The sequence below is a fragment of the Phacochoerus africanus genome, chromosome 13, assembly GCF_016906955.1.
Source record: "Phacochoerus africanus isolate WHEZ1 chromosome 13, ROS_Pafr_v1, whole genome shotgun sequence".
Taxonomy (NCBI): Eukaryota; Metazoa; Chordata; class Mammalia; order Artiodactyla; family Suidae; genus Phacochoerus; species Phacochoerus africanus.
In genome coordinates this window covers 76,753,152-76,767,864 of record NC_062556.1, presented here as the reverse complement: position 1 = coordinate 76,767,864, position 14,713 = coordinate 76,753,152, and the positions used below count along the sequence as shown (strand labels likewise).

The 14,713-nt window shown below is 60.6% G+C and overlaps 1 protein-coding gene and 1 long non-coding RNA gene across 3 annotated transcripts in view; one reads left to right on the top strand and one right to left on the bottom strand.

Moving 5' to 3' along the window:
• COL4A2 (collagen type IV alpha 2 chain) overlaps positions 1–14,713 on the bottom strand; it is a 178,229-nt gene that overhangs the window by 29,902 nt on the left and 133,614 nt on the right. For both annotated transcript variants that reach the window (XM_047755980.1, XM_047755981.1), the window contains 10 exons: positions 12,528–12,600; positions 12,332–12,438; positions 11,222–11,423; positions 10,524–10,583; positions 8,661–8,717; positions 7,981–8,088; positions 4,743–4,964; positions 2,963–3,124; positions 1,133–1,303; positions 5–148 (listed from right to left, as the gene is read on the bottom strand). In XM_047755980.1, the coding sequence (XP_047611936.1) occupies positions 5–148; positions 1,133–1,303; positions 2,963–3,124; positions 4,743–4,964; positions 7,981–8,088; positions 8,661–8,717; positions 10,524–10,583; positions 11,222–11,423; positions 12,332–12,438; positions 12,528–12,600 (1,306 nt within the window). The remainder of the gene's footprint in view (positions 1–4; positions 149–1,132; positions 1,304–2,962; positions 3,125–4,742; positions 4,965–7,980; positions 8,089–8,660; positions 8,718–10,523; positions 10,584–11,221; positions 11,424–12,331; positions 12,439–12,527; positions 12,601–14,713) is intronic.
• Positions 11,350–14,262, top strand: LOC125113339 (uncharacterized). The gene is made up of 2 exons (XR_007131417.1): positions 11,350–12,291; positions 12,643–14,262. It is a non-coding gene; the product is annotated as an uncharacterized LOC125113339 (long non-coding RNA).

The window sequence follows — 14,713 nt, the reverse complement described above, 5'->3', positions numbered from 1 at the left end:
GTACCTTTCACACCTGGCTCGCCAGGCAGGCCCTTCAGCCCTGGAACGCCAAAGAATCCGGCCTCTCCTTTGCTCCCCGGAAGCCCGGGGCTCCCCTTGAGCCCAAGCATGCCTTGGAAGCCGTGCATCCCAGGAGAACCTCTGGTCCCTTCAGAGGGAACGAGACAAGCGCGGGGTTACCCACGGACAAGCGACGCTGAGATAGCCCCACACGGTAACGCTGTGAGAGGCGCGGGGATCCTTAGCCTAAATGGGGTCCCAGGACAGCACTCCCTCAGGGCTGTGTCCACGCCTGAGGGGCAGCCAGCCATCAGCCGTTCGTCCGGGACAAGGTGTAAGACCATTTTGTTTTTGTTTTTTGTTTCTGTCTTTTCTTGGGCCGCACCCATGGCATATGGAGGTTCCCAGGCTAGGGGTCAAATCAGAGCTGCAGCCGCTGGCCTACACCACAGGCACAGCAATGCCAGATCCGAGCCGCGTCTGCGACCTATGCCACAGCTCACGGCAATGCCAGATCCTTAACCCACTGAGCGAGGCCAGGGATTGAACCCGAAACCTCGTGGTTCCTATCTCGTGGTCAGATTCGTTAACCACTGAGCCATGACGGGAACTCCTGTAAGGCCACTTGGGCAGGCAGACACCAGGGCGCTCGAAGTCACCAGGGTCCGAGGTCTTTCCACCAGGTTGGATGGGGTGCCGGGAGCCGAAGGGTTGCTGACATGGCACCTGGCGTGGAATCCGGGAAAGGGCCGGCAGGAAACACTGGGTCTCTGGCCCAAGGGCCTGAGGGCCCCGCCGTGGGTGGGCGGGCCCCGTCTGTGAGCAGGTAAACCTGCCCGGAGACCGAAGGGCCCCTGGGTTTGCTCTGCGTTCAGCAACCAGCCTCGGATCTGAACCCCGTCTCCTGGGGGTGTCCACACGGTTCCACCCAGACAGTGAGTCCTGCTCCTCAGACAGGCCCTGTCTCCTGGGGTCTTAGCACAGCAGCACCTGGCGCACAGCGGTCACAGCCCCCTGGCCGCATCCCCCGCTCCCCAGGGCCCCACGCCGCTGGGGGGCTGCAGGGCTGGCCTCCCTGCGGAGCCACCCTGCCTGTACCCAGGGCCTAAGTCTTGGGCACTTTCCAAGTCACCTTTCGGTCCCGGGGCACCAGGCATTCCGGCCACTCCTTTAAATCCAGGACTTCCGGGATGACCTCTCTCGCCCAGCAGGCCAGGGTCACCTCTGTCCCCGGAGAGGCCCTTCATGCCCACAGGGCCAGGGACGCCTGTGTCACCTGGGTCCCCTCTGTCTCCAGGCAGACCTGTGGGGGTGGGGAGGAGAAGGAAAGTACACCGGGATGAACACCCCACAGCGAGAACTGCGCTTGCGACACTTGTAGGACACGTGCCAGGAGAACTTCTGAGGAGAACCCTGTCTTGGAGGGACCACGAGGAAGCGTCACCGGAGGCGAGTTTCGAGGGCGCGAAGCCGCGGGGCTGTGGTCGTGGAGGTCACGCCTTAGGTCTCTGGGATTTAGTCCCTGGGGAGGGAGCGCCCTGGCGGCCTAGTGGCTAGGACGCAGCACTTCCACCGCTGCGGCCCAGGTTCCATCCTGGGTTTGGGAACGGCCATCCCACATTAAGTCACTCCACATGCGGCCCCCCAAGGCAGTCAGTAACATGAAAGTTCCAGCGGAGGTCCTGCACCTGCCGTTCGGCTGCTCCTACCTCCTCACCTGGTCCCCGTGCTGCCTGACACGAGGCTTTCTGTGATAATTCCGTTCCCAGCTAACCTGTGGGCTCCGTCAGGGTGGGGCTGCGGCGTGGTCTGGTATGCCCCACGCACGCTCTGTGCTCCGCTGACAGCCAAGGCCTGAGAACAGGCAAGGCCTAGCCAACACTGAGACAGAAGGTCCCCAAGCCCCGCCCAGGGGCCTGGCTGCTGTACAGCCAGTGGGTAGCGTGGTGCCCGGGGGATCGGGCCGAGGCTGAGTGGAGGCCCAGCTTTGGGACACTGTGGAGGCCGCTCCCGGGGACGCGCCTGGCCTAGGCCCAGCGTCCCTGGTGTGGGCAGAGCTGTGGTCCTGGACAAAGCTGTCACCTGATTCTGGCACATGAGACTATAGGGTCACCGTGACAGTGCCTGACGGACGTCCGGCCCCTCCCGTCACCGAGCACAGCGCTCGGCCTCCTGCAAAGGCTCCAGCGAGCAGACACCTGCGTGCGTGTCTGCGTCTCTGCTCCCGCACCCCTCGCTCTGCCCTGTTCCTGAAAGGGCGCTTTTTCCTTTTTTGTCCACATCTTTCACTTTCAGGAAACAAATAATTTTGCCTCTTGGAAGCAGAGCAGAAGTTTGAATGTTTGCCATGGGAATTTCTTCTGTTTCCCTCCCGAGGAAACCTTGCCTAGAACCACAGCGCGTACAGCAGGGACAGGGAAGCAGGGTGTGTCTCAGGCTGTCTGAATTCTCCTTTTCGGGGACACATATGTCCTGTCTGGGCACCTGTCAGCATCTGAACAGTGTCCCTGGGGAAGGCCAAGGCTGGCGTGCTAACCGGTACCTTGGGATGTGCGCGCCCTCGGAGCGGGGCCTCTACAGAGGCGACGGACGTTAGTTAAGTGAGGCCGCGAGGGGCTCCTCGCCTGTGTGACTGGTGCCCTTAGAAGAAGAGGGGGGTAGGATGCTGGCACACACAGAGGGATGACGGTGACCCTGGGAGGCGCAGGGAGAAGACGGCCGTCTACAGACCAAGGACGAGGCCTGGGGAGGGGCCGGCCCGGCTGCCACCCCGCCGCGGGACCTCAGTCTCCAGACGGTGAGAGAACGAACTCTGTATTCAGGCCAGGCCGTGGGCGGTATTTCGGGCCCCCTGCAGCTCTTGAGGGAGGCTCCTTGGAGCACAGTCAAGGACTCCGGGGTGGTGCTGGTTCCCCGTGAGCACAGGGAGGCCCCACCCCTCGATGGGAGCTGGGATCCTTACCTCCAAAGCCTGGGGCGCCTGGCGGCCCCAAGGGCCCTTCCCGGCCCGGAGCTCCTGGGAAGCCGTGCTGTCCTGGCGGCCCGGGCAGGCCCGGCTGGCCCGAAGGTCCCGGGAAGCCCGGCTGCCCCTTGAGGCCTGGCATTCCTGGCATCCCCTCGCTTCCTGCAGGAAAGGAGACAATGCCTGAGGACAAGCCCCCAGCTCACTGCCAGCACCACCTACCGCCTCAGGCTTGTTCTGCAAAGACAGGTTTTCTGGCGGGTGGGACGCGGAGAATGCACAGAAGTGAAACAAAGGTGGGAAGCTCACGCTCTTGCCCCGAGACAGGCACTCACACCTCGGTATCTCTCCTTCTGGCCTTTTTCCTGCTCCTGTAACTATACCTAGACGGAGATGTTTGCAGAACTGACACCCACTTCAGCTGCAGGTTGGTTTTCCTTCCTTTTCCAGCTGCACCCATGGCACGTGGGAGTTCCCTGGTCAGGGATCGAACCCAAGCCACATCTACGACCTATGCCCCAACTGCCCCAACTTTGGATCCTCAACCCAGAGTGCCACAGTGGGAACTCCTTAAGTGCAGTTTTAATCCAGCGTTTTTTCACTTGATATTTATAGTGGGAGCCTTTGGCCACATTTGAAAGTACTCTTTTCAAGCACATTAAATGGCGACGTGCGTAACTTCCTGGTCTGCCCGCTGCTGCCGCCGGGGGTGGTCGGACGGACATGGAAACAGTTTCTCCAAACTGATGCTTTGGAAATCTAAGCTTTTACCAAAAATATCCTGCCTAGACCAGCTGGGCAGTACGGTGACACTGAACGTGGGGAACTGCCACAGGCTTGAAAGGGACCCTGAGGCCGTTTGCTGTTGCCACACTCTGACTTTCTAAAAAGCTGCCACAGGCACCCTCTGCAGAAGAGCTGGGGCAGGGCTTCCACCCTCAGGCTGCAGAAGGGACCGGCAGGGCACACGGACACTTGCTCCCCAGCCTGGGGTGGCCACCTGCCCATCGAGAACCAGGCGTCCCCACCTCACGGCTCACAGCTCCTGGGAAGGCCGCCTGCGGGCCTGGCGGCTTTGGCTATAGACATCACTTCCTGCACCAGGCGGAGCCTCGACGGAGGGGCTCGGGCACCGGGCTGATGACAACAGACAGTCCGCACACCGCAGCTGGCGCATCTTCGGGGACCCCTAATGGGCTGCCGTCTCCCCACCCGCTCGTCGGTCAGGCCGTGTCATCAGAGCCGGGCGTCTGGGTCCTCAGGGCCCGTTTTGCATAAACCGGAAGCTCAGAGCCTTGGACGCCTTGTTCACCTGCCCAACAACGGGCGTCTCCGGCTTTGCTAAACGCACGTGGGTGATATGCTGTGAACTCTTCACGCCTCAATTCCACACCCGCAGAGGAAGCCGCGCCCAGATCGTCTCTGCCTCCCTCGCCACCCTCACCGAGCACCGCGGGCCCTTCGTCACACCACGCGTTCTGCTGGAAGCAGCTGTGAGCCCCCCACGATGGCGCCCCCCGACCTGGAGACAGCACACCAGCTAACTGTACTAGAGGAAGGGCTGAGTCGGCCACCTGTCCTGGCGGCGGACGGTAGACACAGCATGATGGCCACCATTCCAGAGCATTCCAAAGGAAGGCTGGCACCAAGCGGGAGAAGCAGCAGCGAGACTCATAAGCACAGTCCCAGGGTTCCCACCAAGGCCCCAGGAGGGCTTTTTGAGCCCCTGGGGAGCACGGGGCAGTGGCCAGGCCCCTCCCCACCCGCCGTGGCGACCTACCTCTGAATCCAGGCGCTCCTCTCTCTCCTGGGGGGCCCTTCAGCCCGGGGTGTCCAGGCAGTCCGGGGTCTCCCCGGGGACCCGGTTGGGCCCCCAGGACTTCTCCAGGAAGGCCCTTGTCCCCTGGGTGTCCGACTGGCCCTGGCAGGCCGGAGGGGCCTGGGAGTCCGTCTAGGCCGGGGGGGCCCACTGCACCTTTGGATCCTCGGGGCCCCACAAACCCTGGAAGGAAACACATGGCGTCCCCGTAATCAGAGGTCAGCATCATGGCATCATGGCATCACGGTAAGAGAGGTACCAGAACGAGGCTGAGGCAGCAGGGGTCTGTGTGGGGCAGCCGGCTCCAGCCCTGGCCCCATCGCTGGCCTCTGAACCCACATCACTCGCAAGGCTGTCCTCCTGCCTCCCTGCGCCGTCTGGCCCCAGGCCCAGGATGCAGTGGAGGTAGACAAGCGCTCTGAACCGACTTTCCCTGGACTGAACCCTTCATCATTCGTGGGCTCCTGTGCTGCGCAAATAATCCCAGAATCGCTTCCAAGCTGTGTGTGCAGGTGAGGGCAGACCCCAGAAGGCGAGGACAGACCCCAGCAGGTAAGGGTGGACCCCAGGACGTGAGGACGGACCCGAGGAGGTGAGGGCAGACCCTAACAGGTGAGGACAGCCCCCAGGAGGTGAGGACGGACCCTAGCAGGTGAGGACAGACACCAAGAAGTGAGGGCGGATCCCAGGAGGAGAGGGTGGATCCCAGGAGGTGAGGACGGACCCCAGGAGGAGAGGGTGGATCCCAGCAGGTGAGGATGGATCCCAGGAGGAGAGGGTGACCAGACCCTCAGAGCCCCAGCTCTGTCCCCTCCCATCCCCCGTCCTGGAGCTGGCTCCTCAGACATCGGCCGGTTTGGAACAACTCTGAAGGGGAAGCGAGTCTCCCTGTCTCCACTGCCACCATGTCCGGATGGAGGGTGGTCTGGCCACGCCTGGACACCACAGCAATGGTCTCTTCAAACCACTTCCCCTCTCAGGCTCTCACCCTGATGTGGCCTCAGATTGAACTGCAAGAGTGACAGTCACATGTCTGTCCAGAAGGAAAGGCTTTTGAGGTCACTGCCACCAAGGCTGGTGTGGGGCGTGGGGAGGAGGCCTTCCTGCCCGTCCTGGGCACTGACCGGCTCTGGCCTCAACCCGAGTGTCACCAGCGGACCCCGTGTCAGGGTCTGAATGACGTGAAGGGAAGAAGGAAGAGGCTCTCACGGAAGCGACGGAACTGCTCAGGGGACCGGGCCGCCCCGGCGCGTGCGGGTCGTACATCTGGGATGGACTCTGAAGGCGGGCGTTTTCTGTCCGCTGCACGCGGAGCTGGGGTGGACGGTCCTTCTGCCGCTAGGACAGGTGACGTGCATTTGGAAAAGCGAGGCCTCGGTTCCTCTCGCCCGCCTTCCCCTGGTCTCCCCACTGCCCTGTTCTCTCAAGGGCCAGCGTGTCCCCACAAAGCAGGCTTTCTTCGACTACAGTGACCTTCTGGAATTTTCCGAGGAGGCGCGTCCCATTCATTCTCCAGGCCCTGCAGTTCCCCGGGCTGGGCCCGCCTGGCCAGGCAGGGAAGTGATTGCTTCGGAGCCACAGAGAGAAGGTCTTAAGAAGGTGCATCTTCTCAGACAATTCCCACTTCGCTTTAGGATGTGTGATGGCAGCCAAGTGGCAGTGCTCTACCTGCAAAGGCCCCGGCCTGGCCGCAAGATGATGCCGTGCGCCCCTCTGCGTGCGGGCGCAGACCACCCCTCGCTGCTCTCCGGGCCTTGGTTCTGCTGCTCTCTGGGCCTTGATAACAGTCACGGGAGCAGCCGCTCCTAGTTTGCAAATCATGGACCGACATGCAAGGCTCCAGGCTCAGGTGTGCAGCGGCGTTTGCAGGCTGGGATGCTGAGTCCTGGACGCTCGACCAGGATGGACGCCAAGCTGTATGTTTAGCATTAAACCAGCTGCCCGAGGGCAGGACAGGCAAGAGGCAAAACTCAATCAGTCTCTGCTGAAAACACTTGCTCAATGGTCTCAATCTAAGGAACTGCTCAATGGCGTCACAGTGCAGAGATCTGGAGGGTTCTCTCCGGTTCCTGGGCCTCGGTTTGAAGGGATCGCTGAGCCGCCGGAGGGCGTGGGAGGAGCGCCAGGGGTCTGCGCGCACCGGGCCTGCAGTACCGAGGTCTGCGTCCCCGGGTCCGGCCGGCCTGTCCCCGAGGCGCCAGGGGGAACGCGGCCGCGGTGTCCTGACGTGTGTGGGGGGTGGTTATGGAGCAGAACCTCCTGGAGGCAGATTTCATGCCAACCAAGCAAGAACTTTCTAGCAGGAAGAGAGTTTCGAAGTCTCACAGTGCCGGGTGGCTGATCCCCACGAGGCTGGAAGAACACCTGCGGGAGCCTTCGGGGTGTTTGCCTTGGGGACCTCAGTGGTTTCCATGGTTTTGCTCAGACAGTGTAGTCCCCGGGGCCTGGGCCTCTGCACACACAGGGACACAGGCGTGCTCTGGGCCGCGACCCAGAGGGACAGCTGTGTTTGGGGTCACTGAAGGGCGTTCTAGAACACGTGGACACCCACGCAGGCGCGCCCAACTCCTCACCCCAGTCGGTGACAGAGACTCGCTCATCTCCCTCCCCACATGGTGAAGAGGGGATCAGTGGCTTCCCGGACGCCTTGTTGGGTCAAGTGTGGATGGAATGGTGCAAAGTGTTTACTCAGAGGAGCTGCACCCTGCGGGGGGCAGACGGCGCCACGAACCGCAGAATCCTAGGTGTTCCCTGCATGGCGGTGGTGAGTGAGCAGATCGGGAGCGGATGATGAGGGCGCAGAAGAGGGTAACGCCAGGCGCCCCTAGAATGTTTACTATCAAGCACAGAAAAATCTCGCTGCTGCCTTCGTCCTGCAAGACCGCAGGTGTCTTCTGCAAGACCCCAGCGTAGCATTCGTGCTGCAGAGGGTGATGTTTTAGTTGCCCAGAGCCAAGAACATACGTTACTTGCTGGCCATGCTCGCGGCATCTGGAAATTCCTGGGCCAGGGATCGAACCTGCGTCACAGCAAGGACCCGAACTGCTACAGAGACAATGCCGGATCCTTAACTGCTGCACCCCAGGAGAACTCCCCAGCAGTTTTCAAGTGTGAAAAGACAGTGGTGCTGGGGCCCACTGGTGTCACACAGTCGCTTGCTGGACGGAAGGGGCTGCGTGGGCGTCCCGCCCTGACTCACCTGGGGGTCCTGGGAATCCCTCACGACCTGGGGCTCCCGGGGATCCCTTCAGCCCTGGGGCTCCATCAGCTCCCGATGGTCCTGGAATCCCTCTGAGGCCTTTGGAGCCTAAACAACCCAAAGAAACCAGGTCAGAGGCGGAGCGGAGACCCCAGCAGGAGATGGACTGGAGAGTCAGGTCTGGCACCTGACTTAAAAACGTGGTTTCTTTGGAAGCTGGGAAGGGACGAGGCTGGGGGACATCAGCCCCGAGAAGGCTCCTCTGCCAGCCGGCGGGGCTGCGTCTCAGTCTACCCCAGAAACAGAGGGTCGGTCTACCCCAGAAACAGAGGGTCGGTCTACCCCAGAAACAGAGGGTCGGTCTACCCCAGAAATGGTGAATCTCAGCTCCCATCACAACCTCACGGTCTCACTGACCTACGACTTCCTTGACTTCCTGCTGTGCCACCGTGTTCACAGTCCCTCTCCCTCATATCCAGTGTGTGTCTATTTTGGGCCGGGCTCCCCCGCACCCCCACCTTGTGGCTGCCGGAAGCCATCCTGCTGCCGCTCTGAGCCCCTCCCCCGTTGGGGAGCTCAGGACATCTGGGTCAGGGAGGCAGGGGGCGGAGGAAGATCAAGAGAGAGGGGAACAGAAGATGCAGACGCCCGGAGGAGGGCTGGCCGTGCTCGCTCATTACCTGGGGGGCCGGGGGGGCCCGGCTGGCCTGGCGATCCCTTGGGCCCTCTGACACAGCCTGGGAAGAGAGGAAGAAGTTGCTGCAGTCGAGGTCAACACCGGACCTCACCGCTTGGGAGCTGCAGAAGTCAGGAGCGCCCGCCAAGAAAGCCAGCCGCGCTTTACCATCGGAGGAATTTAGTGATCTAATTAGTCTGGAGGCGGATGTAAACAGAAGTTTAATTTCCCTGTGCAGTAACATCAGACTAGTAATATAAAGTGCAAACGAAGTCGGTCCAGCCAGATAGCCGGCTGAGCTGGCAGTGAGTCGGTGGTCCTCGGCGAGGGCCACACCTGGCACAGCCACGTTCACCTGGCCCCCCGCCCCACCCCCGAGTCAGGCAGTGTGAATGCCTTTCTTCGTCTGGAAACTTCCCCCAGGGATGGAGAAGGCTTGCGGTCTCAGAAGGAAGACTTTGACTTCTCCTTTGGGACTTAGGTCACTTTCAGAATTAGCCTCGGCCACTTGCTGCTGAGAGTCACGCAGCACTTCTGGCTGGTGACACTGGCAGGGGTACTTTGTCAGAGGCGCCCTGTGGGCACAGTAATGCTTTCCCACACCCTTGGTCCGTTTGCCTGGGGTTTGGCAGTGCTCCTGTGGTGGCCCGACTTAATGGCCAAGGAGGGGCTTTGGGCTCCTCTGCCACACGAGGGGTCCGGGGCACAAGGACAGCCACGAGGTCTAAAGAGAAAGGACCCGGCCATCTGCAGGGGCCCAGCCTCGAGCCCGCGGAGCCTCACTGCCGGGCCTTCCCACCTCTGAGCCCAGCCGGCTCTGCGGCTGCCCCTCCTGCCCTGCACCCTGGCCCCGAGCACCTGACCAACTCCCCACCCCCTGCAGGGGACCCACAGGTCCTGACGCTGCTTCTCCAAGCCCGGCCTTCACCCTGAGGGTTACGCCCGAACTCTCAACAGCCACCTGGGAGCCACTGTCCTCCAGTCGTTTCGCTGGCACCTTTAACCACGAAAAATCCCCCCCCCCTTTTTCCTTTTTAGGGCCACACCCATGGCATACGGAGGTTCCCAGGTTAGGGGTCCAATCGGAGCTATAACTGCCGGCCTACACCACAGCCACAGCCATGCGGGATCCAAGCCACGTCTGCTACCTACACCACAGCTCACGGGCAAGGCTGGATCCTTAACCCACTGAGTGAAGCCAGGGATTGAACCCACATCCCTCATGGTTCCTAGTTGAATTCGTTTCCCCTGCGCCACGACAGGAACTCCCAACCATGCAAAATTCACCCTCTCTGCTCCACCCTCCAAGCCGGACCCATGCTGGCTCCCCCTCGTGTCCGGGCCTCTTTCTTCACCCAGGCTTCCCACCTTGGGTTCTGAGCCCCCGGCTGGAGACTTTGCCTGTCTGATGGCAGCCAGGTCAGCTTCCAGACAGGCCCCGCTCCAGCTCCCTCCCCGAGCCGGGCCACCCACGCCTCCTCTCCCCCCTCCACCCCATGCTTTCCACATTCCCGCATCGCTGGACCAACTTCTGCTCAGGGGCACCTGGACCCCTCACCCCACACGACAAGCAGCTCATTCACAGCCGCCTTTGCACACACACACACACCGGCATCTACTTCAGGCGGGAGCGGACTTCTCTGGGCGTTCTCGCCAACACTGTAAACAGAGGCTTTGTATTGTGGGGACGACTTGGTGACATGATGGTCCTCAGGCTTGCCCCTCCTTGGTCCAAGCCCGCCCGTGTTCCTATTCCCGATGCAGCTCCGTGCCCACAGCAGGGGCTCCCGCCAGTTCTCCACCCGCACATGTTCTGTAAGCTGCGAGTTTTCCAGAACCCTGCAGCCGCCTGGAGGCTTTACAGTACCTGGCTGGACGACTTCCTGTCCGTCTGCTCCGATGGGCCGCTTCACACCTGAGTCACAATCTGGAAGCGAGACAGTGACAGAGTGAGGGGCTGTGGGAACAACGGGAAGTGCCTGGCCTGTCCATGGGCATGTGTGTGTGTGTGTGTGTGTGGTATATGTATGTGTGTGTATGTATGTGTATACGTGGTGTGTGTGTGTATGTATTTTTGTGTGTAGTGTGTGTGGTGTGTATATGTATATGTGTGTGTGTGGTGAGTGTGAGCGTGTGTGTGTATATGGTGTGTGGTGAGTGTGAGCACGTGCGTGTGTATGGTGTGAGTGTGTGTGGTGTGTGGTGAGTGTGAGCACATGCGTGTGTATGGTGTGAGCGTGTGTGTGTGTGGTGAGTGTGAGTGTGTGTGTGGTGAGTGGGGGGGGGGGGCTCCCGGGATGGCCGGGGAATCCGAGGCCCTTGCTGAGCCTCCGTGAGTCCAGCGTGGGGGGAGGCCCCTGCTCCAGCAGGTGAGAGCAGGCTGTGGTGGGTTTGGAAACCGCTGTGGTGGGCGTCACCTGGCCGAGAACCGATGCTGTGACAGCATCTCACATGCTTCCCCTCCGCCCCCCTGGGGGGGGTGTACACACCCAAGAAGAGTGGCATGTGTTGGAGCACCAGCAGCGTCTGGTGACTTTGAGGATGCGAGCCTGGGTCCCTCCGTACCTATCTGTCCAGGGGGGCCTGGGGGGCCAGGAGGCCCGGGGAAGCCTGGCGGCCCAGGTAATCCGTCATCTCCGGGGAAACCACGCTCGCCTTTGGGGCCAGGCAGGCCCAGTCCTGGGGGGCCCCGATCTCCTGCAAGGCCCTTCGTGCCGGGTGCTCCTGGGTGGCCCGCGTCCCCTGGGGGGCCTTTGATGCCATCGCCCTGTGAGAAATTCCATTTATCTCTCAAATACATTTAAACCTCCAGGACAGCGTACCCCAGCTCCCCTTCCTCGTTGCCCCGAATTCCGTGCTGTGGAAACAGCAGAGAGACAGCAGAGGCGACTAGAAACCGAAAAGCCACGGTCCAACCAAGTCCCAGAAGCGAGGGCAGACTTTCTAACAGCCACGCACGACACACTTGGTGAGAGTTCTGAACAGCCTAGGGGCTGAGTGGGTACTTTTCTCTTTCCACAGCCACTAGGGCCCTGCTCCGACCTTCGCTCTCGGGGGGAGTTTTACCCGAGAACAGGCTGGCACCCACCTGGATGCATGGGAGCAGGAACCTGCTATTTTGGTGTCAGGATGGAGCACTTGTGACCCAGCTATTCGGAGGGATTAAAGCCTCGGTAAAGGACAGGGGTCTTTGGTTTGGACAGGTAAGGGCAGGGCCCTTGTCAGGAACAAGGAGAGGGAGGAAGGCCAGAAGAGCAGGACGCTGGCGGCAGGGCGGGTGAAGTCCGGGGGGAGGGGGGAGGTGAGTCTGTCTCAGGAGCTGGCCGCCCGCCCGGTCCAACCTCAGCCTCCCCGCACAAAGGAGGCGGGGCTCTGCGTGTCATCACTCATCCTCTTTTTTGCAATGTTGCAAAAAACGAGGTGGTGTATTTTCCAACCGCTCCTGGAGAAACAGGGTTCCACCCCCACTTTAGAACATTGGGCCTGGGGGGCTCTCCTTCATGCCTTACTCCAGGACGAATACTGATTTCCTCTTTTTCTTTGAAATGTTCACTCTGGGCCTGGCTTCCAAGCTCGCTCACTGTTTCCTAAGATCAGGTGCACCGGGAGGCTGCGGCAGCACCTGGGATGCTCAGGTGAGTGAGGGGTGGCCGGCTGGGCCAGCCTCGTACTCACGGGAGGGCCAGGAAGGCCTGGGAAGCCGTCGAGTCCGTCACGCCCTGGGGCACCGTCGTCCCCTCTCAGGCCAGGCACACCTGGGACACCTGGCTGGCCTCGCTCACCTGGGGAAGGATCGCAGTGTGGGTTTACTCGCCTGGGGTGGCCGTGTAGTGAGGCGAATGGTCTGAGCCTGCTGGCCACAGAGACTGACCTTTGGTGGTGATTGTTCTGGAATCGCCCTTCATTCCTTTGGGCCCGGGGGGCCCAGCGTCACCGGGGGCTCCCTGTGGAAACAAACAAAGTGACTTCCTCCTCCCCCGGGACAGGCATCCGAGAAGGCGTGACTTCCGTGCATCTGGCGTGAGGGCCTTTGCCTGTCCTCAGGCCCAGACTGCCCAGAGCTGTGGCCGCCAGTCACAAAGGCTCAGCGAGCACCAGAACGGGGCCAGTGGGACTTCAATTTTTCATGAGTTAAAATGTAATGGAAGCGGCCGCCCATGGCTGGAAGGTGAAGATAAAGGCCTTGCTTCTCAAAGTGTGGTCCCCAGATGGGCAGCACCAGCCTCCCTGGGAGCCTGTCAGGAATGCAGAGGCCCAGGCACCGGAACCTCCGTGTGCACTCGGCCCACGTCCCAGGGCTTGGTCGACCCGTCGGCTCCGGGGCCGCCTGGATCTGCCACACGAGGTGCTGACTAACGCCAGCTCCGGGGGGTCCGGGCAAGCTGAGCTTCTGAGCACGGGACGGATGCTCGAGATCCTTCGGTGGCGAAGCTCGTCTCCGCAACAGAAAGCGAGGCTGGCAAAAGTCATTCTTCAGAGACAGTGCAGGGCAGGAGTCTCTGAGCTGGAAGCTCGAGTTTAGGTCTTTCAGCGAGCGGAAGAGCATCTTAAGGTGCGTGATGCCAGCTTGGGGGCAACTCGAAGTCGTTGTTATTTACAAGAACACGGAACTTCTACTGTCCATTTAATTAAGCGTTTCAAGGGATTATGAGTGCTTCACTCCCAAACAATTCCACTGTCACTTGATTTACTGACTTGGCTCTTTGCAGAAGAGGGTGGCATCTTCTCAGTACCCAGAACGGTGCCTCCCACACAGGCACTGCTCAACGGGAGCTTCTGGACAGGTGGATGGACGCGTGAATTCAGTCACTAATTGACTCCCCTAGTCAAGCGCTCTGCAGACCCTAAATCACAAAAAACCGACGCAGGCGTTCCTGCTGCAGCGTGGCTGGCCGACACACAGACCTGCGATTAAACGCGAGAGAAACACGGCACCGGGGTCCCTGCACGCAGGCGCCGAGGGTGTGCCTGCAGGACGGGGGAGGGTGCCTGCTCTTGGGAGACTTTAGACACTCCACGTGCACAAACTGGGATCCGTTTGACGTCTGGGAAATGGCCAATCGTTTCGTGAACAATCGAATGGCCTACCGGCTACGTTACCATTCAGTTTAGCTTCTCATTTCGTCCGCTTTTTCTGAAGACGTAGCCAACCACGGCGTGTCACTGGTTGTCATTATTAAACCAGGAGGCAATGCAGCGCCTACTCTGTGCAGTTGGATCAAAGGACTTAAGGCCCAGGACCGGCGCAGGGAGGAGCCTTAGCCGTCATCTTCTCTGCGCAGCCCCCTCGACACGAAGCAGTGGCGCCGCAGCCTCTCGCGGCGGGGGCTTTGCACCTGGCCACGGGGCCGGACCCTCCCAACTGTCCTCGGCCAAGTGACCCGATCGGTTGTTCCTCTACGGCTGAATATACAACACGATAGCGTTTTCACTGATTTACTTAGAAGTCTCGCTTTTTATCGCGTTGAGGGAACCGTCCTAAAACATGAACTCGGTCCCATCTGAAATATGAAGAGGTGAAGGCTATGCTTTACATTCAAAAGGCTGGGCGTGTTTTTGAGATGTTAATTCACATACTGGAAAATTAACCATTTTAAAGCCTTCGATTCAGTGTGGGTTTTTTTGTCTTCAGTGTTTTCACAAAAGCCTCTGCAAGCTTCACCAGGACCTAAGTCCCGGCCATTTTCATCGCCCCCGAGGGAAGCAGTCCCTCCACTTGCCCTCCTCCCAGCCCTGGCAACCTCCAACCCACCTCCTGCCTCCAGATTAGCCTGTTCTGGTCATTTCACATGAACAGTATCTTGCACTATCTCTTGTGTCTGTCCTGTTTCACTTAGTGTAACGTTCCCGAGGGCACACACATCACACTTGGCTGCTTTTGATGGCTGAGCGATGTCCCCCCCTGGCGGGGGGCGCTATGTCTGGTTATCAGTCCAGCAGTTGATGGCATCTGGGTTGCTTCCACTTTCAGGGTTGTCTCATGAAAGCTGCCGTGAACATGTGTGCCCAAGTTCGCTATGGACACATGCTTCAGTTGTCCCGGGTCTGTCCTGGGAG